The 27393-nt window shown below is 50.0% G+C and overlaps 1 protein-coding gene across 12 annotated transcripts in view; it reads right to left on the bottom strand.

Moving 5' to 3' along the window:
• PAX2 (paired box 2) overlaps positions 1–27393 on the bottom strand; it is a 91943-nt gene that overhangs the window by 13844 nt on the left and 50706 nt on the right. For all 12 annotated transcript variants that reach the window (XM_019636538.1, XM_019636532.1, XM_019636529.1 and 9 more), the window contains 2 exons: positions 8509–8684; positions 6147–6273 (listed from right to left, as the gene is read on the bottom strand). In XM_019636538.1, the coding sequence (XP_019492083.1) occupies positions 6147–6273; positions 8509–8684 (303 nt within the window). The remainder of the gene's footprint in view (positions 1–6146; positions 6274–8508; positions 8685–27393) is intronic.

Here is a 27393-nt window from a genome sequence, read left to right as displayed (position 1 = left end):
GCAGCAGATCACCCCTGGGAGGGCTGGTGGGCACAGACATGGGCATGGGATTGGGGCTGGAGATTGAGGTGGTACAGCTTTTATTCTGCTCAAATTTGACCTACTCGCCCAGTCCTAGAGTAGATTCATGCCTCTTCTTTTCAATATCCTTTCCCTCTAGAGCTGGATGGAATAAAGGAGGAAGAGAAAGAGCCCTGATCCAATGACTCCCTAGGCTACAGGCCCAAGGCACCCGCATTATCTGTCACTGTCTCATTGCTATGGAAATGCCCCCATAATTAAATCAGAACTGAGGTCTGGTGGCTGGAGGTCCTTGGGGATGTGACTGGAGGCCTCAGGGATTTTTGGAGGAAGCTAGACTCTTTCCATTGGGCCTCCGCAGCTCAAAAGAAGGGTCTAGGGCCTGGGGGTGCTGAGGAGAAGCCCTCGGGCTTGGTTTGGCCTCCACAGTAAAGGGCTCTCTGACTTGCAGCTTGTTGATGTTGTCCTTTCAAGGTTGGAGAGAAAATCTGATGTCTGTGCCCTAAATTCCTCCAGCTAATCAGGGGCTTTGAGCCGACAGACAAGGCTAGGAGACTCCCAGCCTCCTTCAGAAACATTTCTCAGGTTTTATTGCCCTCTCCTCCCCCAGGGGCTGGCCAAGGGCTAAGCTGTTTGTTTTATGGAGGGAAATGCAGTCCCATTGGAAGGGGGTTGTTAACTACAGGAAAGAAGCAGTTTCTGGAGGTCCTCAGGACTCCCTGCTTAGGAGGAGGAGGGTTTCCCAGGGTCCACACCTCTATCTGCTGAAAGGCCACTTCTCTGACCGTCCCAGATATGGGTAAGAAGTCTGAGCTTCTGAGGGTTTGCAATCCTTTCTCAGAAGCTGAGCCCACACTGCTCTCCCAGGCCTCAAGGCCTGGGGGTGAAAGGTGGAGGTGGGGGCAGCCCTTGCTTTTCTTTGAACTTTGCCTTACTGGCACCCCCCATCTCTGCTCAAATTTGCCAGCTTCCAGGAAACCAGCGTCTTCCGCTCCCTCTCCCCGTCTTGGGCACATCTCCTCCTGGTTCTTAGCCATCAGTTCCTTCAGAGCTGCAGTGTCTAGGCATCAAGAGAAGTTTCTCCCAAGCTTTTGAATAAAACCACCTTCTCTTCACCAGAGTGGAGAAGCTAATACGGCTTTTTTTTTTTTAAACCCCCTTCCTCCCTGGGAGGAATGTACTGCTCTTGTCATAGTTCTCCAATGTTCTGACATTTTTCTAAGGTAAAGGGTAGATTCTCTACTGAGACTTAGCCATCTAGGCACTTGGAGAAGCAGGGACAGGCTTTACTTTCAGGGCTGCCTGAGGCTCATCTCTTTCCATGGCCCCAGAACCCCAAAACAATAAGCTATGGGTGGGGTCTTCATTCTTTACCCTTTACGATCTTCATTATCTTCCAATTTGCTGAGCTGTGGTGGGCAAGGGGTTGTAGGATCTGGATTTGCAATAAACACCAAACTATGCTTCTCTTTTATCTTGTTTAGAATATTAAACATGCTTCTTTTATAGTTGCTTTTGGATTGTTCTATGATCTCCAGTTCTTGGGGGGTGTTAACTGTCCCATTTATTCCTTCTGCCAACTCTCCCTCATGACAGTTAGTGTTCATATGAGGTGCATAATTTTTCATAGTGAGCTCATCTTTAGTGGTGGATTTTTCTTTTTTCTTTTTTTTTTTTTTTCCTGTGGGAATCCCGGTGCCCTGGATTGTGGGATGTCTCTGCAGAGGAGGTTTGCCCTTGTTCCTGCTGGGGTTTCTGAGTGGATTACTATCCTGGACAAATTTTTATGTAAGTTTTTGGCTGGGGATTCCTGCCATATATTCATGGTATAAAATTGGACTGTGAACCAGGGTCCCGTTTGGAGCCTCCATTTCTCATGGAGATCCCCCCCACGCCTCACTTGTTTCCCTGGGCCATTGGGATGAGTTTGTTGCGTTTCCCTGTCATGGATAGTGCTGTCCTGCTCGGTTCCTGGCATTATGCAGGATAATACTCTGTTCTAGATTCCTGCTTCATTTGGGCCCAAAGTCATGTCTCCTGTCTGGTGTGTTCCAACCTCAGCCTCCCCCAGTTAGAGCTCACGTTCAGCGTGATACCCAGCAGTCTCTCACATACTCTGACTTTGAGTCTCCCTCTGTTTCTGGCACCAAAGAGTGAGGTTTGGTTGTGTATTAACAATTCTTGTTGTTATATTTTACCCAGCTATGTTTTGGTGAGTTTCATCTGCCTTGTTTCTGGACCTCAAGTCTCATTCCTCCAGTACCTCTGTGGGACTAAAATGAGGGCGGCAAGAGCCGCACTTGCACAAAGCTCTCCCAGAGTGTGGCAGCGATGCCCACTAGAGGCCAGTGAAGCCTGCTTGGTGCAGCGGCTCTGGGGACTGGTATATTCCTCTGCTTCTGCAATGAGCATGGAGAGCCTCTGCACAATGACTGACTTCTTCCAGCTCCATGGCACGCCATTCAGGCTCCAGGGAAGAGAACCTGCTCTCACCTTTAAGGTGGACTTTCACCAGGTCAAGGGACTCTCTAAATGCTCTGAAACATCTCCAAAGGACTTTGGGAATCCTGAAACTAGTACTCATCTTCTCCTCCCAGATCAACATGAATGCCAGTGTCCCCTTATGTTCCTCCATGGCTGCAGACCTGGCCAGGCACAAGAAGAAAGGGGTTGAAGTGAGGAGGTCATGGGGCAGAGGGGCTCTTTTCTACCAGTGATGGGAGATGTGAAGGAATGAAGGCACTAACTCACCGAAGAGGCCCTGACCCAGAGGTCCCGGGGGCTACTGAGGGCTTGATGGAGGCCCCCCCTGTGGGGTCCTTTGAAAGGGCAAGAAGTTGGTAGAAGGTACCAGCCACAGTCAGCCAACCTGAGGAAGCCTGGGGCCAGAGTGCCCCCAACCCACTCTCTCATCTAACTGGTCCCTTTTTCCTTATCACTTAGGAGCGACTCGGCTCCGTTCCAGACCAGCAGCCTAGAGCAGTGGGCTGGAGAGAAGGGACGCTGCTGAGCTAGAGCAGCCCAGCGGCGGAAGGGAAAGTGGGTGATAAATTTAAATAACCAGCTTGACTTGGCAGCTTGCTGAGTTGTGATGCAGTGAAATTAAAATCTCGGCAGAACTTGCAAACACTACCCAGAAAAATCGGTCTCTCTCCTTGGTTCCATGATGGAAGGTGGGGAGAGGCGGCTATCGGCCGAGCCCCAGCCTCTGGCAGCCACCCTTGCTTGCAATGTGATTAGCTGTGTCCTGGCCCACTGGGCCCCACGCTCCCCTCCACACAATAGTCCGAGCTCCGAGCTCCTCTCAGTCCTGACCTTGTGGAACAGATGTATCAAGTGGCTGGTGAAGTTTGAAATCAGCCTCCAGTGCCAGGAGGTGGCAGGAATATCAATAAGGTCGGCTCTTCGAGTTAGTCTAGGGCACTCCTGGGCTGGTTTCCTCAGGACTCATCCCTGGAGGTTTGCAACCTCAGCTGCCTGTCCCCAGAGAAGAACATAAGCTGGGTGTCTGGAACGGAGGGGATGAAGAGGGCTCTTTGAACACCTGGGTACACCCACGCCAGGCTGTGGACACAGGATGACCCACCTGCCCTCTCACTTTGAGCACACACCTGGCCAGAATCACCTACCTGAAAGGGCCTCCCTGTTTTTTCCTCTCCCTAAGCTCTTCATATTTTTCAACAAAATCAGCTTTTTAAGAATCTTTGAGGGAAATTTCTACAAGTACACCAAAAGCCTCTAGCACATCCCAGCCATGCTTAGAGCCTGGTTCTCACAGATGCCCACGTCTTTCTAGAAGAACTCTTGTGTCTGTTCTCCTTGCATCACTGTTCACTGCTCCCCACAAAGTCCTGGCCTGAAGGCCAACATGCTGGCCCCACTCCTAAGATGGCCCATGAAGTCTCTGGACACTGCCCAATTTCTCACCTTGACAGTACCTCCAGCAAGTTCTGTTTGTCCCCATAATAAACACATCATGAATCATTCATCTTTAATAGATTATGCAAATTAGGAGGACATAAAATCAACAAAGATCAATAACTGCAGCCGTTTAATTGCCAGCAAAAACATTTTAAGAATGAGCAGCCCTTTCTCGGGTAATGGCACCATTCATCCAAACATTGGATCTTGGCCTAAGTGTAGAAAAATCATTCCATGCTCCCACCCCTCCCATCTCCCCTCCCCCATCTCTCCACACACTTCTCTCTTTTTTGGTAATTTCCAGTTTCTGAGCGAGTTTCCCCGTCATTACCACTGGTGAACAGCTCCGAATGTTAATGGTTCTGCTTTTGTTACTCCTCGCTTGATTGAAATGTCGCATACAGATTGAGATGTTAGTGCTAACTTGCCACCTGGGAATGTCAAGCTGGGTCTGAAATGAACTTTTCTCACACTTGGATCCAGATGGATCAGCCGGAGATGTTCCCAGGCTGAGCTGGGACTGTTCCAGGGCCATGGGGGGGAGGCGGGCGGGGGAGGCTCAAGGTGGAAGGACTTTTCTGCACCAGCCCAAGTTCTCCTGCAGCAGGAGCTCTGCCCCAAAGTTCCATCTCTCCAAGGCAGGAAGCCCCTGCCTTCTGGACTGGGCCCAGGGAAGGACGGCTGGGATTAGAGAAAACCTCATGGGCTCTCTTTCACCAGCTGCCTGGGGTGGGCCACCTTTAGGAAGTGACCACTGTCACTCTCAGCAGGTCAAGAGAAAGGTAGCCTGGCCTAGGCCATCTCTCTGCTTTGGGTCAGAATACCCAGCAGCTCAGAGAGCTTCCAAGTTGGGCTGAAGTGGGCTCATGTCAAGGGCCAGTTGATAATAGGCTGTGTCCTGATCCAGCTAAGGCTGTCACTCCCAAAGGCCCGGTCCATCCAGTTCTCTGACACTTCCAGAACTCAACCTCTGATTGCCTAGCCAAAGAGCTCAACTCTGTCCAAGCTGGAAACAGTTGTTACCAAGACACTCCTTAACAAGATTCTGAGAAAGGTAACAACAGGGTTCTCTCCAAAGACCCCAGGTGGAGGCTGGGTGGCCACTTGCATCCACCTCAGACTTGAGCCATACTCAGATCAGCTCCACATCAGAACCAGGGCTCTATCCTACAGCGAGGCCAGGTATGCTACCAATCTTTGCCATTGGCTGTGATGCTGGCTGCTTGCAGCCCTGCTGCCAGGTCCCCAAGCTGCCTCCGCTCGCCTTGCTCTGCAGGTAACGCCTCAGTGTCTCCCAATCCCCACCGAGACCCTTCTCAATCATTCTGTCTCCCAAGGAACAAACGGCACATTGGCTTTAGTGTCTCTAGAATAATTAGGTGAATTTTAATAACACCTCAATGTGTGTCTCTCCCACTTGGGCACTTTCCTGGCCTGGAAACCCTTCTGCGGTGCCAGGCGCCTTCCACAGCCGGCAGCTCTGAGGCCTAGAGCTTCATCAGCTGGGCTCTTCACTGCGCTACACCTCAGCCTTCTTCCACTCTCGCTGCCTCTGCTGCTCCTAATCCATGGGAGCACCTGGATTAGGTGTCCCCCTCACCCTGCATCTGACTGTGGGACAGGCCAGACCCTGCCTGGTCTTAAAATCAAGGCTTGGTCTCTGTGATTTTTCTGGGAAGCGGAAGGGCTAGGATAATTGTACTTATCTATAATGGCAGAGCTGGAAGCCATGTCCTGAAGCCCAAAGCCACAGCGACCCAAGCTGCCCAGAAGGAAAGGAAAGCAGGTTCCCAGCAGCCTTGAGGAAACAAGGGCATGGAGGCTGGACACTGGGCACTCATGCTCCCTTTTTGCCAGTCTGGCCTATTTACCCTCTGCCTTCTCCTACAAGTCCTAGCAATAGGCTTACAATTCTGGGCACCTTGGTGTAGGCAAGAAAAAAATGCAAAGAGAGAGGCCAGAGGATGGGCAGAAAGAGCCAGAAATAGTCCCCTTTCCAGGCTGACGTGCACAGAGACCCTGACCACAATTTTTCCTCCTCACATCTGCACACATCTATTCGGGAAGCACCCTGGTTTTTGGAGGCTCACTCTTTCTGCAGATATCATGGCAGGGGGCCCACTTGTCACACTGGGCCCCAGATGGCATGGGCTGAGGCACCCCCATTGAAAGCTGTGCCCCCACCCTCCTGGAAGCCCCCTTACCGGTCACAACGGGGTATGTCTGCGTGCCTGACACGTTGCTGCCCAGCTCGGGGTTGGTGGATGCAGATAGACTCGATTTGACTTCATCAAGCCCAGGGGTCAGGGCTGGGAGGGAGTATTCGTTCCCCTGGGAGGAGAGAGAAAAGCGACAGCTCTCTATTGATGCGCACACACGGAGAAAGGGCTCAGTGTGCAGATGGGGAGGAGGACCGAGGAGCCCTCCCAGATGGGGTGGAAGGAGATGGCCAGGCAGAGGAGGGGGAGAGTGGGAGGGGCGGGCTCCACAGATGATGGAGAGTTTTGTGTGGGTGGGGGCAGACCTGGCCTGTGAAGCTGAGGTGCAACCTATACTTTATCAGTGGTTATTCCAGCACCCTGTACATTTCTGTAACAGCTCCTGCCTAAGAAGCCCCAAGGGTGGAGTATAGCAATGAGGATCCCCTAGCTGAGAGGCAAGGGGTGTTTTAAGGTCCCCCTGAGGTGGGGAACCTTGAGGAGGAGGGGCGACCATGACATGATGGCAGAAGCAGTAGCTGGGGGGAGGGCCTAATGGGGCCTCCAGCCTGGCACTGCTGGGCCAGCTGAAAGGGTGCTGGCGCCCCTTTTTTAAAAACAAACAAAGACAGCCCCACAGGCCCCTTGCTCTCCGCCTGTGCACTGGGGTATGAAATTGGGGAGGGGGAGAGTCCACATGGCTAACAGAAGGGTGGGAGGGGGCCAGTCATTGACTCTGAAAGGGTGTCCTGCCCGAAACACTCGGGTAATTGCCTTTTTATTGCAGCCACCGCCAAGCCAGACCCCAGAGCCGGGCAGGCCAGGAGCCTGCACAAAGCAGGAAAAGTTGCTCTGATTAATATTACGTTAAATTAAAACTGATTTTCTGCTCTTTCGGGTCCGTTTTTTTCCCTTCCGCTTCCTGGCCCCCCCAGAGGACCCCCTCCCCTCCCTGGCTGGACGGGATTGCCTCGTCATTTCCAATTCCTTCTTGTATTGATCTTCCTGTAGAAATCAGTTTTGTAATTAGCTGCAAATTAGGCCTTCTACTGGGGGTGAAGCTGCCCCCTGATTTATCACCAGAGTAATTCGCTGTGATCGGAGAGAAATTAAAATGAACTCAATTAGGCTTCGGATTTGCTTTATGGGCCCTGCTCCGAGTTTCAGGGGGAAAAATGACTGTGCTGGTGTTTAATAGTCTAATGAAAGTAAATAAAGGTTATTCATTGTAATACAGCCGGGGACTCGGGGAGGGTGCACCGAGCCGCCCGCCTCAGCCAGTTCCTCCTTTGTTGGTTTATGGCTCAGGGCACCTTAAAAAGACTTTTGATTTTTGTTTTATGAAGACAAACAGCTTATGGGATAAAAGGACGGGCGGGGAGAAAGGCGAGTAGCTGCGAGCTGTTGGAGTCCTAGAGCCTAAAGGCTCTGTGTGGAGCCAGTGGAGCTGTGCTGGTGTGCGTGTGCTTGTGTGTGCATGTGCACACTTGCACATATGCACATGTGTGTGTGCATGTGTGCAAGCAGTGTATGATGCTGTGGCGGTGGGCCTGGCCTAGGCTATAGATCTAGGAGGAATGGGTGTGTGCTTCCATGTCTGAGCATGTGTTCTGCAGGCTACACTGAGGTGAGGGTAGAGGTGAGTGCTGGAAGGTGCTGAATTGGTGGTCTGGGGGGTATGCTGTGAGTACTATGGGCTATGTGGGGGGAGGAAGCAGGTGGTGTGTAAATATGCGCACACGGGTGAATGGGAGGAGTTAGGAGACAGGTTTCTATGCTGCATATTATAGAAATGTGCAGTGGGGTGTGTCCCATGCTGTGTGTTCTGGGCTGTTCTGCATCTGTAGGACTGAATAAATGCCAGTATTGGGTCTGAGAGGTAGGCAGTCAGCCTGCCTGGGTTACTTTGTACAGCTGGGAGCAAGAGGCAGACAGTTGGGCAAGAAGTGTGCCACAGGTTTGCACAGACTTTCTGTGGGACCCTGGGGGGCATTTAGGCAACAGGACATTTCCCAGTACTCTATGCCAGAAGCAGGGAATGGCAGGGCCAGAAGAGACCTGTTAGATCATACATCCAAGCCCTTCGTTCTATAGACAGGGAAACTGAGGCTCTGGAAGGGGTAAGACTTACCCAAGGCCATACTTGCACTAAGAACTCACTATTGCTAACTACCATACATCATAATGATTTGTCCTGACTCTACTCTAATGTCCTATGTGAGCCTGTTCACAGGGCCCACACATGGTGCGCCCATATGTAGCATATGCAATGCTGAGCGTACACATGGCTGATCGCTGTGCACGTTCTCCAGAGGCCTGTTCTACCCAGTTCCTTTCTACTTCTGCACACAGCAAGCGCCTTCCTCACCTGTTCTGATTTGATGTGCTCTGATGCCTGGAAGACGTCAGGGTAGGAAGGACGCTCAAAGACCCGATCCAAAGCTTCCAGCTGCTGCTGGGTGAAGGTGTCAGCTCGCAAGTGCTTCCGCAAACTGTCCACGCCACTCTGGGAGTCTCCATTGGGGACTGAGCCCTCGGACACATCTGGAGGACACATGGACACTCGGGGCATCAGTGCAGGCCAGCAGAGGCACAGAGCAGTGCAGTAGGCAAAGGGGGGTGGGCACCTGGTTTGATCCCTAGGGCTTTGCACCCCTGCTGGGACACCTTACTCCCAGCTTTGAGGCTGGAGGGGCTGGCCCAGGGGCTGGCCATGCCTCAGAGATCTGGCTGAGGAAGTCAGAGCCTCTGAAAGACCTAGGAAGAGACAAGGAAGTTGTCCCAGCATGGGGGGGGGGGCAGAAGGACTAGACAGAGGTAGAGCCAGAGGGGCTCCCAGGGGCCATCTCCCCTGAACCCCTTCTGTCCCCTGGCCTGGGTCAGCCTGGGGGAGGAGCTGAGTGTCTCAGACTGGTATTACCCAGCCTGTGGAGAATTGAACTTGGCTCTGAGATGAATTTCAGTTCCACTGACTCCAAGGGTGGAAAATCATCAAATCTCCGAGGCTGAGTGTAACATGGAGACTGAGTGAAGTAATTAACTTCACCACCAAGGGAGGAGGGACTTGAAGCCAAGCTGAGGCATTCTGTTTGCATCGGGCCAGGACTGAGACCCGAGCAGGAGGACAGCAGGTGGCAGGTGAGCAGTAAAACACTAACTTGGGCAGAGACTGAAGAAAGTGTCTTTGTGGAGGCCCTTGACCCGGGCCACCCCACTCGGCCTCTGTGCCTGAACCAGACTCTGGCTCGGCCTCTATCAGAGGCCAGTTCCTCAGCTACCTGGTTCCTCCTGTAGGTCTCCACAGGGAGCTGAGACTTGCTCCAGGAAGGAAAGGCCATGGGTGTGCCACACTAGTGCCTGCTTTGGGCTGCAGGCCAATCCTGTCCATGTCCTGCCCTACCCAGGCTCTCTCACCATTCTGCTCCCCCCTCCCCTCCCCCACACACTCTAGCCCTGCCCTTCTGCATCGGGTCCACTAGAGTTTTCATAGTATACAGTGGGCCGTGCTGCCACCTCTCCCTGAACGTCCACCCTGCAACTCCCCTGGACTAAAGCTGGGTCCTCCCCAGCCACAGCTTGGCCAAGACCAGCTGGGGAGCCTTGGGCCTGGGGCCAGCCCATGCCCAGGATGTTTCTCTGTAACTGTTATATATATCAGTTTATAGGTGATTATACGATATGATATAATCAATATTGCATTATATACAGTAACACCATACAGTATCATTCGGGAGACCATAGAAAATATTACATATTGATTAACCTCAACCTGCAGCCATCCTCTCTTGCTGGCCTCTCAGACGAAGCATGGGGGGGGGTCTGCTTTCCTAATGGGACCTCTTGTCTTCCCTCCACTCTATTCTGGAGGGGGTGGGAAAGCAAAGAAAGTATGAGAGAGAGAGAGAGAGAGAGAGAGAGAGAGAGAGAGAGAGAGAGAGAGAGAGAGAAAGGGAGAAGGGAGAGAAATGAAAACCAGGATCAGGTCTGAGGAGGATGGAGAGACAGACACAGGGGCAGCCTTAATGGTATTTCTGTTCTCTCTGTTCCTATGGACACAAAACTTGGTGGTTGTGTTTTTTTCTGTGTAAGCCTCTGCAGTGATTTTCTGTCTGAGAGGGTAATATGCATCTCTCCATAGGAGTTTGACTTAGGGTGTGGCATATTTATTTTTCCCTTTTGTGTGAGTATTCTCTGTGTAGATACATTTCTACACACATAAACATCCAGATAAATAAGTGTCTGGGTATGTGTAAGTGATAGAGCGAGAACTCTTTTGAAAAGATGTACGTGATTGCATGGGGAGTGTGCGCCCATGTCCCCCATGTTTCTCCTGTGCCTGATTCTCTTTCAAGGACTTGCCATCATCTTAATTCCACCCCTTATAGCTATTTGCATGTTCCATTGTGTCTAATTCTCTCTTGCTGAATTCCTCCTACCTTTCTGGGAAGCCCTGCTGTCAGGGCCGAGGGAGGCAGTGAGTGTCCTTGTGTGTGGTTATTGCAGTGTCACCAGTGGGTCCTGGAGAGTAAAGAGTGCATTTGTCTGTGAGTGTGTGCTCACATATTATGTGCACGGATGTGGGCATATGTGTGGCAAGACTCATACCATACCTCTGTGTAGATTTGTGTATATGCCTGTGTGTGGCTTGGCTCAGCCCATAAGTGAGTGAGAGAGAGAGAGAGAGAGAGAGTGTGTGTGTGTGTGTGTGTGTGTGTAGGGGCTGAACTGAAGCTTTGTCCTCAGGTCACTGGCTGGAGGAGTCTCTTTTCCTTCATTTATTCAGGGGCCCTTCAGATCTTGACAAATCTGTCACTCTAAATTTGCGAGAGATTATGGTGCTCTCTCCCCAGCCCGCAGAGAGGTGATATATGATATCTGCTGCCCCTATTGATTGCCTGATCTGGTGGCAGAGGCCGGCGAAATGAACTTGAAATGAACATCATGCCTCAACTCATTGTGCGTATAATACACTACTTAATCCCACATTTTTCAGCCGCTATGGAATTCAATTGATCAATCATGTTCCACTGATAGTACTGTTTTAGGGGTTATTGCTGCTCCCTCCACTCACTGACCTTTTTATTTATTTATTTTTTTGTATACTCAGGCCCTGGTGATAAGACAGGTTACAGAGGCAGCAATGGGGAGAAAGAGGGTGGGAGGAAGGAAAGGCAAAAGGAAGCCTGCTACTGGAAGAGGTGGCAGTGGGAGGCGGGGAAAGGAGAAAAAAGGAGAAGGAAGGGGGTGGGGGAGAAGAAGAGAAAGAAGGTGCTAGAGGAGCCACAAAGCAAACTGGTGTGATGAAAGCACGCAGAGAACACCAGAGAGAGGGGTTGTGGGAAGCTTGAGGAAACTCCCCAAAGGAGAAGGAAGGTGATAAGGAGGCGGGAAAGACAGCAGTAATGATGAATTGGTGAAGGAGCACAAAGAAAGTTCTGGGGGAACAGGGAGGAGAACCACGAGGGCAAGGAAAGGGCAGTTGCATGATTGGTGGGGGACAGGGAGGCAGTCCTCCCAAATCAGCCACTGGGCCCACAGGCTCTCCCAGGCTCTATCCAGAGGATGGGGTGGCACAATTCCTTCAGCTAGAGAAGGAAGAGAGGAATGAAGGTAAGGAGGAAGGGTGGGAAAGGAGTGAGGAAAGGAAGTTGGGAGGTGCCTGAGGAAGGGCAGAAAGTGAGAGGGAGGAAGGGAAGATTTCCATGCCTGGAGTCCAGGGCAGATTGGCTGGGGTGAGGCACTTGCCACAAGAATAAAACCAGCTGGGTCTGCTTCCCCGGAAGCCTGGGTATCCAGCTAAGGAGGGCAGCCCAGAGCCCAGATGGGGGTGGGTTTGGAGGGTAGGGGATGGAGGAGGAAAAGGAGCGAGCAGAGGAGGTTCAAAAAAGACAAGAGAACATAGAAGAAAAGAAAAGACAAAATGAAGTGGTTGTCAGGGCTGACTACTTGGAGGAACCTCCTCGGGACAATGGAGGGAGAGAGAGAGAGAGAGAGAGAGAGAGAGAGAGAGAGAGAGAGAGAGAGAGAGAGAGAGAGCGGGAGAGAGAGACAGAGAGCGCTCAGAGTGGGATTTCCCAAGGGTACAGTCTCAGAGGTGACAGTAAGGCAGAGGATGGAACTGGACTATGACAGCTAGGCCTAGGTACTGAAAAGCTTTTGGCAGAACTGGGCTAAAATAGAGGAGCAGGCAGGACTTAATCTAGGCTTCTGAGTGAGCAGGGAAGGAAAGTGTGTGAGTAACTGGATAGCATCCTTCCCCTTGTGAGCTCCTTGTGGGCAGGGACCATGACAGATGCATCTCTGGGGCTCCAGTGCCAGGCATGAAGCTGGGCACACAGTTGGTACTCAATGAATGAATGAATGAACGAGGCTCTCCTGGGGAGCTTTCAAAGCCAGACCCCTGGCAGAAGGTCTCTGGACTGGCCACCTGACTGGCTTGGCATCCCAGGACACCCAGTCACTTGTCAGGCAAGTCCCACGCATCCCTAGCTCTCAGAGGATGTGGGAAGACCCACAGCGGGCCCCTGGGTAGACCTAAGCCCCTCTTCACTCGCCCCCATTGCTTGTTAGCTTCTGGCAGCATTGACTCTCGTCCACAGGAAGCCCTTCCTTCTCTCATCAATACCATCCTGCCCACCTACAGTGCCTCTACTGAAGGGATAGAGAACATCGTGTTCCCAGTTAAGGGCAGAACTTAACCTTGGAGTTGCAGAACTACCATCCAAAGTGGATGGAAGAGGTTGCTTAAGAACGAGGACCAGGGCCGGCCGAGTGGCGCGATGGTTAAGAGCTGGCTTGGGACGCCAGAGGGCCCCGGTTCGGATCCCACATATGAGGGCCAGTGACACTGCCCTCCACAGCTAAGATGCTGAACAACAGCTCAACCTGGAGCTGGGCTGCCGTGAGTCGCCGGCGACGGCATAGGCTGCAGCCCCTGCTGCAGTGGGTTGCCATGGGCTACTGTGTGTAGCCAGCAGCCAGTGTGAGCGGCCAGCAGCTGCTGTGAGCGGCCGTCCAGAAGCCGGCGACTGATCTGCCTCGCCCGGGAAGAGTGCAATGATGGTGCCAACTTGGGCCAGTGAAGCAACATCCTCCACAACTAGACTGAAGAACAAAAGGACAGCAACTTGTCTGTTCCCCTTCCCCCAATTCCCCAGCGCTATTGCCATCCCCCAATTCCCCAATAAAAATCTTAAAAAAGAGCGAGGTCCAGGTGACCTTTGCATTGGACCCCCTCCACCAAGGCTCCCGTCAGAGAGGGCAGGGTCAGATCAAGCAGGCCTATTTGCCTGTGGAGGGAGCTGGTTCCAGGGCAGACGTTTCCCAAATGATAGGACGAGGCCCTCGGCCTTCACCTTGATGGGATAAGAAGCCCACTCCTTGTCGGCTCCAGGAAGAGGGCTGGAGGATGGTGGTCATATGTCGGGGGCTTTCTGGAACAATTCTGATTTCCAATATCCTTTCCTACTCTCAGGCCACGTTTTTAGACTGAGGTTGGAAAATGTGGTTGCTGTGTGTTTAATAAGACACCACAGAGCAAGGAAGGAACTGTGTGCTAGTCGATCTCCATATGTGGAGGATACAACCCTGTTTTCCTGCTGTCCCCAGCCTCCATCCACTAGCAGCTCCCAGTACTGAGAGCTTATTACATGCCACCGCTGTACTTTGTACAGTTCTTTTAAAATCCTCCCCCCAACAACCCTGGGAGGTGAATACTGACTTAGGATACCTATTTTAAAGATAAGGAAACTGAGGCGAAGAGAGATTAAGTAGTTTATCCAAGGCCATGCAGCTGGTAAGTGACAGTCAAGATTTAAATTCATGTCTTTCTGATTCCAGAGCCTGCCCTCTATATCATTTCACTCTGCTGCCTGGGTGCCAAACCCAGGGGCCCAGCTGAGGGCCACTTGGCCCCATCTGAGCCATGGTTTCCAGCATCCCCGCTTTTCTGCCCTGCACGCCTCCCTATACTGAGGCTGCAGCCCCTGAACTGACTGCCCAGAATAATTAGAGGACACCTGGCCCAAAGTCCTCATTTTATAGTAATGAAAACTAGTGGGGTGGGTAGTGAGGTGGAGGGGGGGAGGTGACAAATTCAAGGTCACATAACTAGGTAGTAGACTCTCAGGACTGGAGCCCATTCCAGAAGCTTTGTCCACTACAGCATGGAATGAGGCAGATATAAATACATTAAATGAAACAAACTGCTGAGTTAAAACTTTGACGTGTATTCCTCTTTCAAGGGGAACAAAGGTTCATATTGTCTTCCCCTCTAATTGCTTCATATTTGTTTAGCAGTTAATAAAAAGCTTTCAAAGACCTTAGGTTATTTGGGTGGGGATTATAATCCCCTTTCTACTGGTGAGAAAATTGAGGCTTGGAGTAAATGAGCTGCAGATTAAATGAGGGTAAGTGGCTAGCTCAAGGACCTATCCCCCAGGGAGCCTGGCACAGGGGAGGTGTCCTACAATCAGTTGTGGACTGAACCAGTGGGCAGCAGCAGCTGCCTGCCCAGCCAACGTCCTGAGCATGGGCCCCAATCTCCATGCAAACGAAGACAGCGCCAAAACCAAAGATCATCTTGACTGGCAGGAGAGCCGCCCACATGGTAACAGTGGTTACTTCCTGATCATGAGCAAATTATTTTCTTCTCTTTTAAGTTTTTTCCTATCATCCAGGCTTTGTCCAAAAAGCATGTACTACTTCTAGAATCATTAATAAAAATGTCTTTTACTCCTCAATAAAAACATCTGAGCTCCTCGTTCACTTAGCCTTGTCACTCCCCATCTATTCCTGGGCTTCTCTGGAGCAGAGCTCTACCTCCTCTACCTCCCACCTCCCTGACTCCAGACCAGACCCTCTCTCTGGCCATTCATGAATAAGGTTGTCCAGTGAGGTCTCAGCAGCTTGGAGAGGGGGAAAGTCACTGCATGTCATGTCTAAAGGCTGAGGGCTAGGGGCAAGGGACAAAATAGAAGTGTTCTGTCCTTCTCATGTGTGAATATTCTACCCAAATTCCCAAAGTATCACGGCAAGGGGAAAGAGAAATTCTCCTGCATTGACCAAAAGGTAGGTGGGGGTGATGGCAACAGACAGAATGAAATAATGTCCCTTGGTCAGAAAGTGCCAAGGTCATCAAAGCCTACAAAATCAAGATGAGATGAACAGAAGCCACCCACTAAAACCTAGGAAGTAGGAATTAGGCATTTGAGGGGACTTCTTAAAAGTACAGTAAAAAAAACTATATTAACTTCAGTTTTCTAAACCTAAATACAAATATTGGGCTGTCAAAAAGTCATGACGTGTTTTTTTCTGTGTTTTTCATTGCAAAAATGCGTCATAACTTTTCTGACAACCCAATATTTACCTGTCTATGGGGAAACTGACGCTATTAGGGCCTTTGCATAAGCTCACTAAATCCATTCAACTTTACAAGATAATAATAATAATTATTATTATTCTCATTTTTCAGATGAGAGGCAAAATTATTTGTTCAACATCATCTAACTAGTAAGTAGCAAAGACTGGATATTTAAACTCGGGGTGTCTGACTCCAAAGTGGTCTCCACTCTATGAAATTTGCCTTCTTTGTCAAAGATTGTCATTATCATCATTTATTGAGCACTAACTGTGTACTAGGGAGGCTCGAGGTGCTTTACACACATTCTCTCTAACCCTTACAGAACACATGTAAAAGAGACACCATTAGTTCAATGTTACCACAGAGGAAACAAGCTCAGGGAGAGTTACAAGCATGTGCGAGATCACACAGCTGACAGGAAGCAATCTTGGGGAAAGTAAGTCTTACTTCATCCACAGACAGAAAATGACCTGAAAAAGTGATACAGGAAAAAAGAGAAAAGCGTGGAGGAAGTGGGGACAATGGGTGATGAGTCTCAGGCCTCTGGGGGCTGAGGGGAGAGCAGGAGGGGTCAGCTGTGGGTGGGGTTGGGGGCTCTGTGCAAATGTTTGCTCCATACCATTCTGACCTATGGCCTTTGCCCCCCTCTCTTTCCTCCTTAGCTCCTCTAACACCTCTTCCCCCTTCTAAGGGGTTCACCCCCAGGCAGCCCCCCAGTCTCCCCAGCTGCCAGTTGTTGCAGTTTCAAACTCAATTGTTCTCCTCGGTACTGAGGCAAATGGAGTCATTAATTACCTTCTATCGGCTGGGCTGAGTTCAGAATGCGATCAATATCTCCGCTTGTCATTCAGGGCAGCCCGCCTGTGCAGCCCCAGCCCCACCCCCACGGCGGCAGGATGGAGGAGGTCTGGGCTGCCACCCTGGCCCTCCCATCTGATTGAGAACAGGGAGTGAGGTTTGGGACCAGGAATGGGGCTGCTTTCCAGACTAGGAGAAGAGAAAGGATTAATGGAATGGGGAAGAAGGGAGAGGGAAGTAGAAAAGAAAGGAAAAAAGTGTGAGGGAATGAGGAGAGAAGGGCAGGAGACAGGAAAGGTGGGGGAGGGGAAAGAAATGAGGAAGAAAGGTTGAAGGGAAGCATGGTGGAAAGGAGAAACAGATAGGAAATGGAGGAGAGAGGAGGAAAGCAAGTGCTGCAATGTGCTGGGAAGAGGCTGGGCTGGAGACCATGCTGGTGGAAACACTGTTTGTCAAAGGAGCTGGGGTGACATACTCCATTGCCTCCCATCCTTAAACTGGACAACCTGTGAGACTGCCCTGACCTGAAACCCCAAAACAAGCTGAAGAGGAGGCAACGAAGAAGCCCTTGGGAGTCTGGCCCAAAGACAAGGTTCTAGTCAGCCTTTCAGCCCTGGCAACCCTTGACCAAGGGGTTCTCCTTGACCAAGCACAGCTTCCAAGCACTCCATGAGTTCATGATAGGCTGAAAGGTGGGCGGGGGTATGACCGATCTTCCTGTGCCTTTATGGACACCAACTGCTTTAGTGACCCTAACTTAATGCTGGACTGTTAGTAATATCTCCTGGGTTGGAATCCTAGTTTTGTTGCTCATGTGCCATATGACCTTGGCCAAGTCCCTTGAGCTTTTCTGGATTGAGTTTCCTCAGATGTACCCCAGAGGGTTGCTTGCTCCTCCCTCAGCATTACTAATGTCTCCTTGCTCTGTGTTCCAATAGCCATCTATCCAAACCTCTATTGTAGAAATAATAATAATAACTAAAATCGATCCAGTTTCTATTATGGTACCAGACACTCTGCTTAATGTACATCCACTGATTTCATCCTTACAATAACAACAGCTAACATTAAGTGCTTACTATATATTAGGCACCTATCTAAGAATTTTACATATATTAACTCGTTTAATTTTCACAAGAACTTAAGCAGGGAGCTTCTATTATTATCCTCATTTTGAAGGCAGGGACTCACCTCTTTCATCTTTCTCAACTTAACGTTAGATGTGACACATAGTACATGATAAAAAATGTTGGCTGATGTGTTGAATAGAATTGCAAAAGCAAAGGTTGATAAACTCTTAACTTGCCTTGCTCAACATTTTACCTTTTAGAAGGAAAAAGAAGGAACAAAGAAAATTGCTCTTCAGGATTCAGTGTCATCACACTTTACAGCTGGAAAGTATAGCGATCACTTAATTCCATTCCCTCTTAGAGATTAAAAAAACAAAGAGGCTCCGGCGGGTTAAGTAATTCCCCTATGTCACACAGCTAGTCATTGTTAGGACGGGAGCTGAGGTTCTCAGCTCAGAGCCCTTTCCACTATTTCAGATTGCTTAATTTTGACCAAGAAAGAAAAACTGATAAAAGGGAAGTGATGGGGATCTGGGGAGAAAGCAACCATGTCTAGAGTTGACAGTAGCAAAGGAAGGGGCATTGGACAGAATCTGAATTGAGGAAAGCAAGCTGCTATGTGTTAAGGGAAAGAATGGTCCTGGGATCCCATGGCAAGAGATTCTAGATGGGAACATAATTTCATAAAGATAGGATGCTCTAAAAATGAAATTCCGCCTCTGCAAGCCCAAAGAATCAACCTGACAAACTAGAGAGGAAGAGTGGGGGAGGGGTAGAAAGAGAGGACACTTAAGGAAAATCATTGTTGTTGCACACGAATAAGCTTTAAAATATGATGAGCCTAGATTTTAAAAGGACATGTACACCGAACAGTGGAAGATTATGCGGCCATTAAAAAATCATGTTTTCAAAGAATATTTAATGATATGTGAAAATGGTCCTATATAATGTTAAGTGAAAATAGCAAGACAAGCTGTATATACAATATCATTCCAATTTTGATAAAAAATTATATGTATAAAATTATACATGCATAGACAAAAAAGACTGTAAAAGAATATACCAAATTCCAACAGTGGTTATCTCTCAGTGATGAGATTATGGGTGATTAAAAAAAAAACTTTACTGTATCTTCCAAATATTTTACAATGAGCATGTATTGCACTTATTATCAGACAATACTTATTTTTTTTCCTCTTGTAAAGGACACACAACAGATGGAAGGATAGGACTGTTACCAAGGATGGGTATGAGAGTAGCACAAGCCTGTCAGGAAGACAAAAGCTCAGAACAAGCTGAGATAACAAAACAGGGCCTTGGTAGCTCTGTTTAGAAAAAGAACAAAAACAAAGGCAGGTGTAGACTCAGTGCTGGGGAAGAGGATGCAATACTGAGAGAAAAGAGAGAGAAGAGGACTTCTCGGGTCCGAGCTTGCCCTTGTCTTTTCCACCAAAGAAAAGAATCTTCAAAATGGGACCAGCAAGAGTTGCCCAGGTCAGGAAGGAGCCAGGCAGGTACACCTAACCATCTGAGTTAACTTTCCTAGGTCCAGATAAATCATATAGCAGGACCCTGGGGAAAAAGGTAAATAGGATCCTAAAATATTTGTTGATAAACCTTGAGAAGTCACAATGAAAAGGTGAGGCAGTGACAAAGCCCAGTGCTATCCCGCCTTGCAAAAAAAAAAAGAAAAAGGTAAGCTTACGCAAACAACACTCTAATAAATTTAAATAGTAGGGTCTGGAAATCTTTTAGAAGAAATTATTATAGAGCTAATTTGTGGGCACTAGAAAAGAAAATGGTGATACCCTGGAGCCTGCATGTACTCCCAAGAATAAGTCACGTCACATTAACTAGATATCAGTGCTTAGATCAAATGCCATCCCCACTAAGACTTCAAGTGCCTTGGTTGGAAGCAATTGTCCCTTTTTTTAAAAAAAAAATTCATCATAGCATTTCATAACTGGATCATAGCACCTATCACATTCTGCTTGTATAATGATGTGCACATCTATCTCCCTACTAGATTAGCAGCTTCTTGAGGTCAAGGACTGTGCCCTATTTACCTTTGTAAATCAGTCCTTCCATGCTTCATACGTAGCAGGCACTCAATCTGCACACCGACTTAAACTGGATTTTTTAATCGATTGATTAAAGAAATACTGTGAATGTAGTGAGCGTTAACATTTCCCAAAGAATCTCCTTCCTAACTTTAAGGAAAATAGGAGGAAAAGTGAAATGGTTATGGCTGCTGGACTATCTAAGGCATTCGTGTATCGCAACCAGGAAGGAGGCCTCCACTAGTGGGCCACACGGCTCACCTTTATTTTAAAGGATAATGACTCTTTTTAAAAAAACGACTAGGATGGTGATAGAGAAGACAGCCTCATGATTTTAATCGGTGGAATTAAGAGCCCAAACCAACAAGTGATTCAACGGGATAAATGGAATGCCCTATGTTTAGGTTTTTAAAAGATCAATTATACAAGTGCAGAACAGGGTAGACCTGGCTTGATAGCAATTGATATGAAAAAGATCTCAAGGTTTTAGCTGACCATGAACTCAATATGAGTTTGAGTCTGACATGGATGCTACAAAAAAAAAAATCCAATGTAATCTAAGGCTACATTATGGATATAGAATCTCCAGAGGGAGAGTGGCAATGGTGCCACTGTACTTGGCATTGGCTAGACTGTCTTGAGCGTTTAGTGTTTATTTAGGAGGGACTTTAACTGTCAAGCATGAATTCAGAGATGGGTAACCAGGATGGGGAGAAACCTCCCTCAGGTGCACGGACCACATCATATGAGAAACTGAAATCCATCCAGGGCTCAGCCCAGTGTTTTTCCAGGCGCTCAGTAAATCAGGTGAAATGAATGGCAGGAAGAGAGAGAGGGAGAAAAGAGAGGGTGTCCAATGGAGATCTTTATACCACTCTATATGGTTAATGTTGTTTATGTCTACTTTAAAGATGACGAAACTGAGGTTCAGAGAGTTTATGTAATTAGTCAAAGGTCCTGGAGTAAGTGGGAGTGGAGACGGATCCCACATCCAGAAATTTAGATTCTTCTAATAGTGACAACCGTCCATCTGCGTCTTATGTCCAGGCAGGGGCTGTGGCCTCTGAGGCAGAACTGCTGGAGGGGAGAGTTCTGTGTGAGTGACAGATAAGACCAGATGGCCTTTAAGAATCTGAGGCTCTGCCTTGACACCACTCTCAGTCCAGCCCCTGGCCTCCCTCCACAAGGAAGGTGTCCCTGGGGACAGTCCCCCTGAATCTTAGCCACTCCCAGGCTCCAGTCCCATTTCCTTCTTGCTCTTCTAGCTACTTCCTTGCGAATTCCTAGTGAATGCTCAGCCACGTGATTCAGCATTTAACTAACAGCTTATTGTCTGTGACGTGTGGTCGCCTTGCCACCCCCAGTAGACTGTAAGTTTCTTGAGATCCACATCCTGGTTCTTCGCTCCTAGCATACCTTCCAACACAGTGGACGCTGGGGCCCATGTTGATACAAAGATCCCCAGAGAAGTAAATGTAAGTTTTCTCAATATTTCACCTATTTACATGCCAAAGCAAAATCATAGACTCTCAGCAATCTGAAATGGCTACAGGAAATCTGCCCGAGGACAGAGTGATGGGCTGAATAATCACTCAGGGCCCTCGTATTTCCTAACCAACCAGTACAGAACAGGGAGATATGGGGGAGCCCTAGAACCCCAGAGAATGATACCAGCACAGTTACTGTCCCTGTTTTGAATGTTAGCTCCCTCCCTCCTCCCAAACCCCTAGGTTACCCGTAGGAAAGAAGGGCATGGCACCCACTGCCAACATGACCAGCCTGAATGTGTGCAACCCAGACTGGAAGAAGTACAAGGAGCGTGAGCAAGTCCAGAGGGGGGAGGGGGAGGGAAGGCCAGAGGCAAGGGAGCAAACAGGTAGTGGAGAGAAGACAGGTGCACGGAGAGAGGGGAGGGGTGAGCATTGGGTGGGTTTAGGTGAATTCCCCAGAGTGATCAACTTTCCTGCCTGAGAGCATGCGCTGTGCCTTCCCGCTGGCCTGCTGGCAGCGGCTGGGGCTCCAGGCTCACTGGCCGCTGGTGAGGAAGGGGGCTGGCTGAGGGCCTGTCTGTGTGGGACCTGAGTCCTCCTTCAGCCCTCTCTGAGCGCTCGCTCGGGGAAGGGCTGGAGCCTTCTGCAAGGTCCCGGACCCCAGCTGGGGCCAGAGCCAGTTAGAAACCTCTCTGGAGCCAGAAGGAAAGGGGGCTTTGTTAGCTCAGAGGACACAAGCAAGGCGAAAAATTACATACCAGGCCGCTCTAAGTATGCTTGTTTAGAGAAACTGCTTGCATTTATGAAGTCTTTGGTGCGGAAAGCAGGGTTGCAAATGACTGCATCAGAGCGACAGTAAAGGCCATTAATTTCCTGTTATGTTTTCCTGTGTTGGGGGCTTTATTAATTTAATTTTACACTGTCGAACAACAGCGAGAGCTGACACTGCCACACCGCCAAGGCTGGGGTTTTCTTTTTGTGTGTGTAGCAAGGCTTTGCCTGACATGCAAATCAACGCTATTACCGGAACCAATAAAGATGTGTGCAGGGAAGAGGGGAGGGGTACGGAGGGGAAGGAAAGGAGGGGAAGGGAGAGAGAAGGGAAGAAAAAGGGCACAAGCCATCCTTGGCCAGTTTCAGGCCCTCGGTGCCAGCATCTCCTGGCTTCCCAGAGTAGCCTCCACAGTCGGCAATATCTGCCCGTCCTTCACTTTCCCTTCCCCTTCTATTCTCTTCTTCCCTCCACTCTCTGCCTTCGGATGACTCGACGGCTGTTGTCCTCCTCTGTCCCAGCTCCTTGCAGAACTTGAAAAGGGACAAGATGTTCCCAGGAGGAGGTGGAAGATAGAGTTGTCCCACTGCCCAACCCCAGCGAACGTATGTCTCAGAAGCACAGGGGCAGGAGGCCAGATGTTGCCAACCCGGCAGGACTGCGCAATGGCCTTTGCTCCATGTTACTGCCCTTTCCAGTCATTTTTCTCCTCCACACAACCCTTTCCTCTAAAGTCAAGGATCCTTGACCATTTACGTATTATTGGTACGTACACACATGAATCCATGTGCTTGTGCACACAAAGAAGAGTCTAGAAAGGCAGATATTCCAGCTTGCTTATAAGTCCCTCTAAGAGCTCCCAGATCCTAACCGTGTCAGCCATTTATTTCCTTTGAATTTCCAGGGGGAAAAAAAATACTGTCTCTCATCGTTTCTCCTTAAGAGAGTCCAGCAGCTGTCTTCAGTAGCTGTAAGGTGTCTACTTGGTCTAGGCCAAGATGCCAGAGAAAAATGGATCCCAGCATCAGAAAAAAAGGCAGGTTCCTGGCAGACCACAGTCTGATCCCTTTTGCCAGCTAGACCTCATACCCACCAGCCCAAGACCCCCGTACTGCCCCTCACCCAGAGGGCTTCCACGAGCTTGTTGCCCCAGGGGTCCACACTGCCCTCAGCCCAGCTTTCCACACCAACAGTCCACCCAGGCGGCCACACTGCCAAAGGAGATGGAGGTGGGGGTGGGAAGGGAAGAGGGAAGGAAAGGGAAGCTCCTGGAGTCACTCCTACCACACTGTGTGCACCCTTCCATCCCCGTGTTCAAAGTCTGCTGGGGCCTAGGGAGATCTGTGAGAGAGAGACAGAGAGAGAGAGAGAGAAAGAAAATCTGTGTGTGCCTGTGTACACATGTGTGTACGTGCCTGTGTACACATGTGTGCCTGTGTGTACACACACGTGTCCATGCATCTCTCCCTCTGTCACTGGCTTGCCCATGCGCCTGCCTGCACTTTCTGCTTCAGGAGCCGTTTGGCAGGCTCTGGGAGGCTGTTGGATGGAATCCAGCTCTCCCTGGGAGGAAAGCATAAACTTCATAAACTACATTTACTTTAATGCAGGTTCCTGGGGCAGCTTTCCTCAGGCTTTTCTTCCCTCCCTTAGTCTGCTCTGTCTCGATCACATTTTATCCCAGCCCCTATGTGCACCCAGACCACACACATGCGCGCGCGCACACACACACACACACACACCCTATAGCCAGTACTCCTGAAAAAGGTGAAGCCTGGGGCAGGAGGGGAATGGGCAAGGTGTACAAGCTCTTTTTAAAGGAGAAAGCCTCAGCCGACCCTGGAAAGGCCCCTGTGAGATGCCCACGCGCTTATCTCTGGGTGGACATGAGCACAAGGGGTGCTGCTGTGAGGCAGGTGCCTCAGGGAGGGAGGGATGCTGACATTTCCTGGGGATGGCCAAATTAGAAGACACCTGGAGGCTGGGCCACAGGGCTCCAAGAAAGGGAGGGAGAGAAGGCGAGGCCTCCAGGAAGGTTGAGGTTTGTGAGGCCTCCCTTGTCTAGAGCTGTCAAGGTCAGCAGGTTCGGGTTCACTGAAGGGTCAGGATGGTTTGAATTACTGGCTCTGCTGCAACTCAGCTCTGAAGCTCGCACTGTCTCCCAGCCCTCCCCCAACCCTCTCCCAACCCTCCTTGCCTTTCCACCCCCACGGGGCAGAATGGGGAGGGTCCTGGAAAGCCCTCCAGCCACCGTGGCCCTGAGGAAGGCAGGCAGGGGAAGGGTCCTTCCCTGGGCTCCAGGGCTCCTTGTGCCGCCACCACGGTCAGGGAGGCTGCTGGGACCCAGTCCTCTGGTAGGCAGCAAACCTGGGGCTCCCCAGCCTACCTTCTCTCCAAACCCTTTTCCTGAGGGGTCCCCCATGCCCCTGCCCTTCTCAGCTGCCTGCTGGCCTGCAGAGGAGGAGGTGCCCAGGGAGGCCAGTTCACAAGCAGCAGCAGGGCCTGGGGGACAGCCTCAGAGCCTAGCTCCTCCCCCCTATCCACCGCCTGCACTTGGGGGAGAAGGGCAGCGCTGAGGCAGCGGATTTCTCGCTTGGTGCCCTTGCTGGGTGGGGGAAGGAGAACGATGCCTACCTGCAGGGCTGGAAGGTAGCTGCCAAGTGGAAGACTAGGATTTGGAGACATAGTGTGACAAGACGGGTGTGAACACAGGTTCACAGGTGTGTATGGACGTGGGGTGGGGAGGAAGACCTGAGGCCTTTGCTGAGAAAGTTGTAACACTGTGCTTCACCCACCCCAATTTCCAGTGGCAGAGGGAGAAACACGGCCCCTTCTACTGCAAATCTGTACGTTCTTTCCTGGGCTATGGGCTATCTAGTCTGACTTTTGGGCACTTTGTGAAAAAAAAAACCAAACACCTCTTTTGTGCTAAATCACAACCTATTTCTTCATACAAGCAAATATAACTCTTTATCCACAACATCACAAACTGGCTGGAAACCTGAGGTGGTTAATGATTTATCTGTAATCTCTGGTATAAACACAGGGATTTATGTATAAATTCATGTACCCATGTCAGCTACACACCGCCATGGCTAAACCCTGGTCCTTTCCCACAGGAAAAAAAGTACATCCACATGTGCACAGGGCCCAAAGTAAAAGTCTTAATAAAACATTGACATTAACCTACACCTACCTCTGCATAATGACATGTCAGTGTTTAACAGGCTCACTGCCAACATTGCCCAGAGTTTGGCTAAAATATGCGATCCAACTAAGATAGAAAAATTCTCCCCTCAGTATGAACGGTCTGATTTCCCCGGTTACTGGGAAGATGTAATCGTAACATTGAATGTGTGTTCATAAGTCGACTTTTTTGGTGTCTTAGTAAATGCTGACCTTTGAACCTCAGCTCTTCCTTGGACTGGACATTAGCCAGGGTCTGAATATTCATTGGAAAATGAACATAGGTTGAGCTCTGTTAATGCAGTGAAGCTCAGGCACTTGTCTAGACAGATGATGACCTTCCTGTAGATTTAGTTTCTGGACTTCCATAGGGCCTGCCTCATGAGGGGCAGCCTAGTATGTGTGAAATCATGTAATTCCAGCAATGATCCACAGAGCACCTCTCCTTAGAGAAACTCAAATTCTGCTCGGCTTCCCTATTCCAACATGTCTTCTTACAGAATCTGGCCAGGGCCCAGAGGAGCGTGACAGTAAAAAGGGGCTCTGCGATTCCCTGCCCATGATGTGAGCTCATTTGAGAGCTCTGAGGGCACGTGACCCCAGGTCCACACTCCTGCGTGGGAGTTCTCCAAGAAGGGAATCAGATGGCTGTGTGTGTGTGTGTGTGTGTGTGTGTGTGTGTGCGCGCGCGCGCTTTAGGTGGTGAACAGATAGGACTGTGCCCCAGTGCTTAGAATCAGTGCAACCTCGTTTTGTTTACCCAACAGTGCAACCTCACTGTGTCTTCTGGGCTCTCCATGGCACCCCTCCCAGCTCCTTCAGGCAGAATCCTGTCCCACTAACATGGTGTGTACTCAGCGAAACTTCCCTAAGCTCTTCCCATGCAGGGGGTGCTCACATCCCTCTCTGCTTCTGCCAGCCCCCTGCATCTGGACCAAAAAGCCACAGAGGACAGGTGCTGTGGGCCTGAGACAGTCAGTCTCTGGCTCCTCTCCTGTCTCTGCCTCTAAATGTCTGCCCATGCAAGCCTACCAGGGGGCCCTCACGTGCAGACTTCTTCCATCAGCCTCCTCCAGGGCCGCAAGCTATGCCCAAAGTCCCCAGGCCTGGCAGGGGGGCCGTGGCAGCCTCTCCACTCCCTTGAGGTCCTCCCTTTTCTGACACCAGCACTGCTCCCAATGCCCCTCCAGAAAGACAGCGGGGAAGAGAGACTGGTGACCAGGGCATGCCTGGTTTACATTAATGAGATACACCGAGTGTAATCCAGCCATGGATGCAGCCTACAAAAGGAGGCGATCGCGGGCGGCCAGGAGCAGAGCTGCTCAGGTAATTGGTTTATCTATCTGGAAGCAGGGGGAGCAATCTCAGCACAGACAGACTAGCAGTAAAGTCTCTTCCTTAAGGCTATTTCCTTTGTCTTTTCAATTGCTTGCACATCCATGTGAGAGAGGGAGAGAGTGTTAAAGAGAGAGGGAGAGGGAGAAATGTTAATTTGTGAATTAATGGCTTTTCTCAGCGGAATTGTAAATTCAAATGTCACCTCACACGGTGACACCACGGCTGGTCTGCTGAAGAAGCAATGATAAGATCCCCCACCTCCCTCAGTGCCCCTCCCGCCCCAAAGATAGCTGTGGCGTGGAACATGCTACTTTTAATTTGCAATAACAACACAACAGAGGTATGCAGTAATGACTGCCTTCTTCCACCCTCCTCCTGCCTTCCTTCCCCCCAGTCCAGTTGGCTCTCCATTTCATCCCTCCCCACCCTTTTTGCTCTTCTGAAACAACACCTCACCCCACCCTGGCTGCCCCCCTCTCCACCACACCCCAGCCGGGGCCTGATCACATGGGGGTGGGTGCCTTTGGAATTGACGATGCTGTAACCCTCTCTTCTCCTTCAATAATCAGGGAATTAATGACCCTGAAGTTAAAGTGAGGCTGATACCAAGGCCCTACCCAGCGTTGGGAAAAAGCCTTCATTGTTTTCAAGCAGGAGGCGGGCAGCAGTGAGGGAGATTCATGGATGGAGATTGAATATGCAATTTTCTTTCACCTTGCCAAGAGCTGCCCCTGGGCTGTGCCTGGCCTAAATTTTTCCTTTTACCATCTCTGCCTTATCCGGCCCTCCCACCTCCCTTCCATTCTTTCCAGAAAATTACCTTCAAAATTGATTTCCACTTTTACAAACAAATATAATGGGAACACAGGAAAAAACTTGGGCCGTGATGAATTAGGGCTGTCAGGTGCTTCCAGGTCTCCTTTGCTTTTGTTTTACTACCCGATCTGCTCTTTGTTTTTCCAAGGGCTGAAAAAAGTGCCCCCTTCCACTGAGTGCCTGACCCTCCATGCCACGGGGCCTCAGACCCCAAACCCAGCAGTGGCCCACGGTGGAAGCGATCCCTCTTCTGAGACTCTGTTAGCCTCTTGGTTTCCCATTGGAGGCCTGAGCCACCTCCTCCTTTTCTGCTCGCTGGCCCTTAGGAACCCACTCTCTTAATAGTCTCTAACCGCCACCCC

Source organism: Hipposideros armiger, unplaced genomic scaffold (genome assembly GCF_001890085.2).
Source record: "Hipposideros armiger isolate ML-2016 unplaced genomic scaffold, ASM189008v1 scaffold_28, whole genome shotgun sequence".
Classification (NCBI taxonomy): domain Eukaryota; kingdom Metazoa; phylum Chordata; class Mammalia; order Chiroptera; family Hipposideridae; genus Hipposideros; species Hipposideros armiger.
Note: the sequence above shows the minus strand (reverse complement) of the source record. Positions and strands in the feature narration are given on the sequence as shown.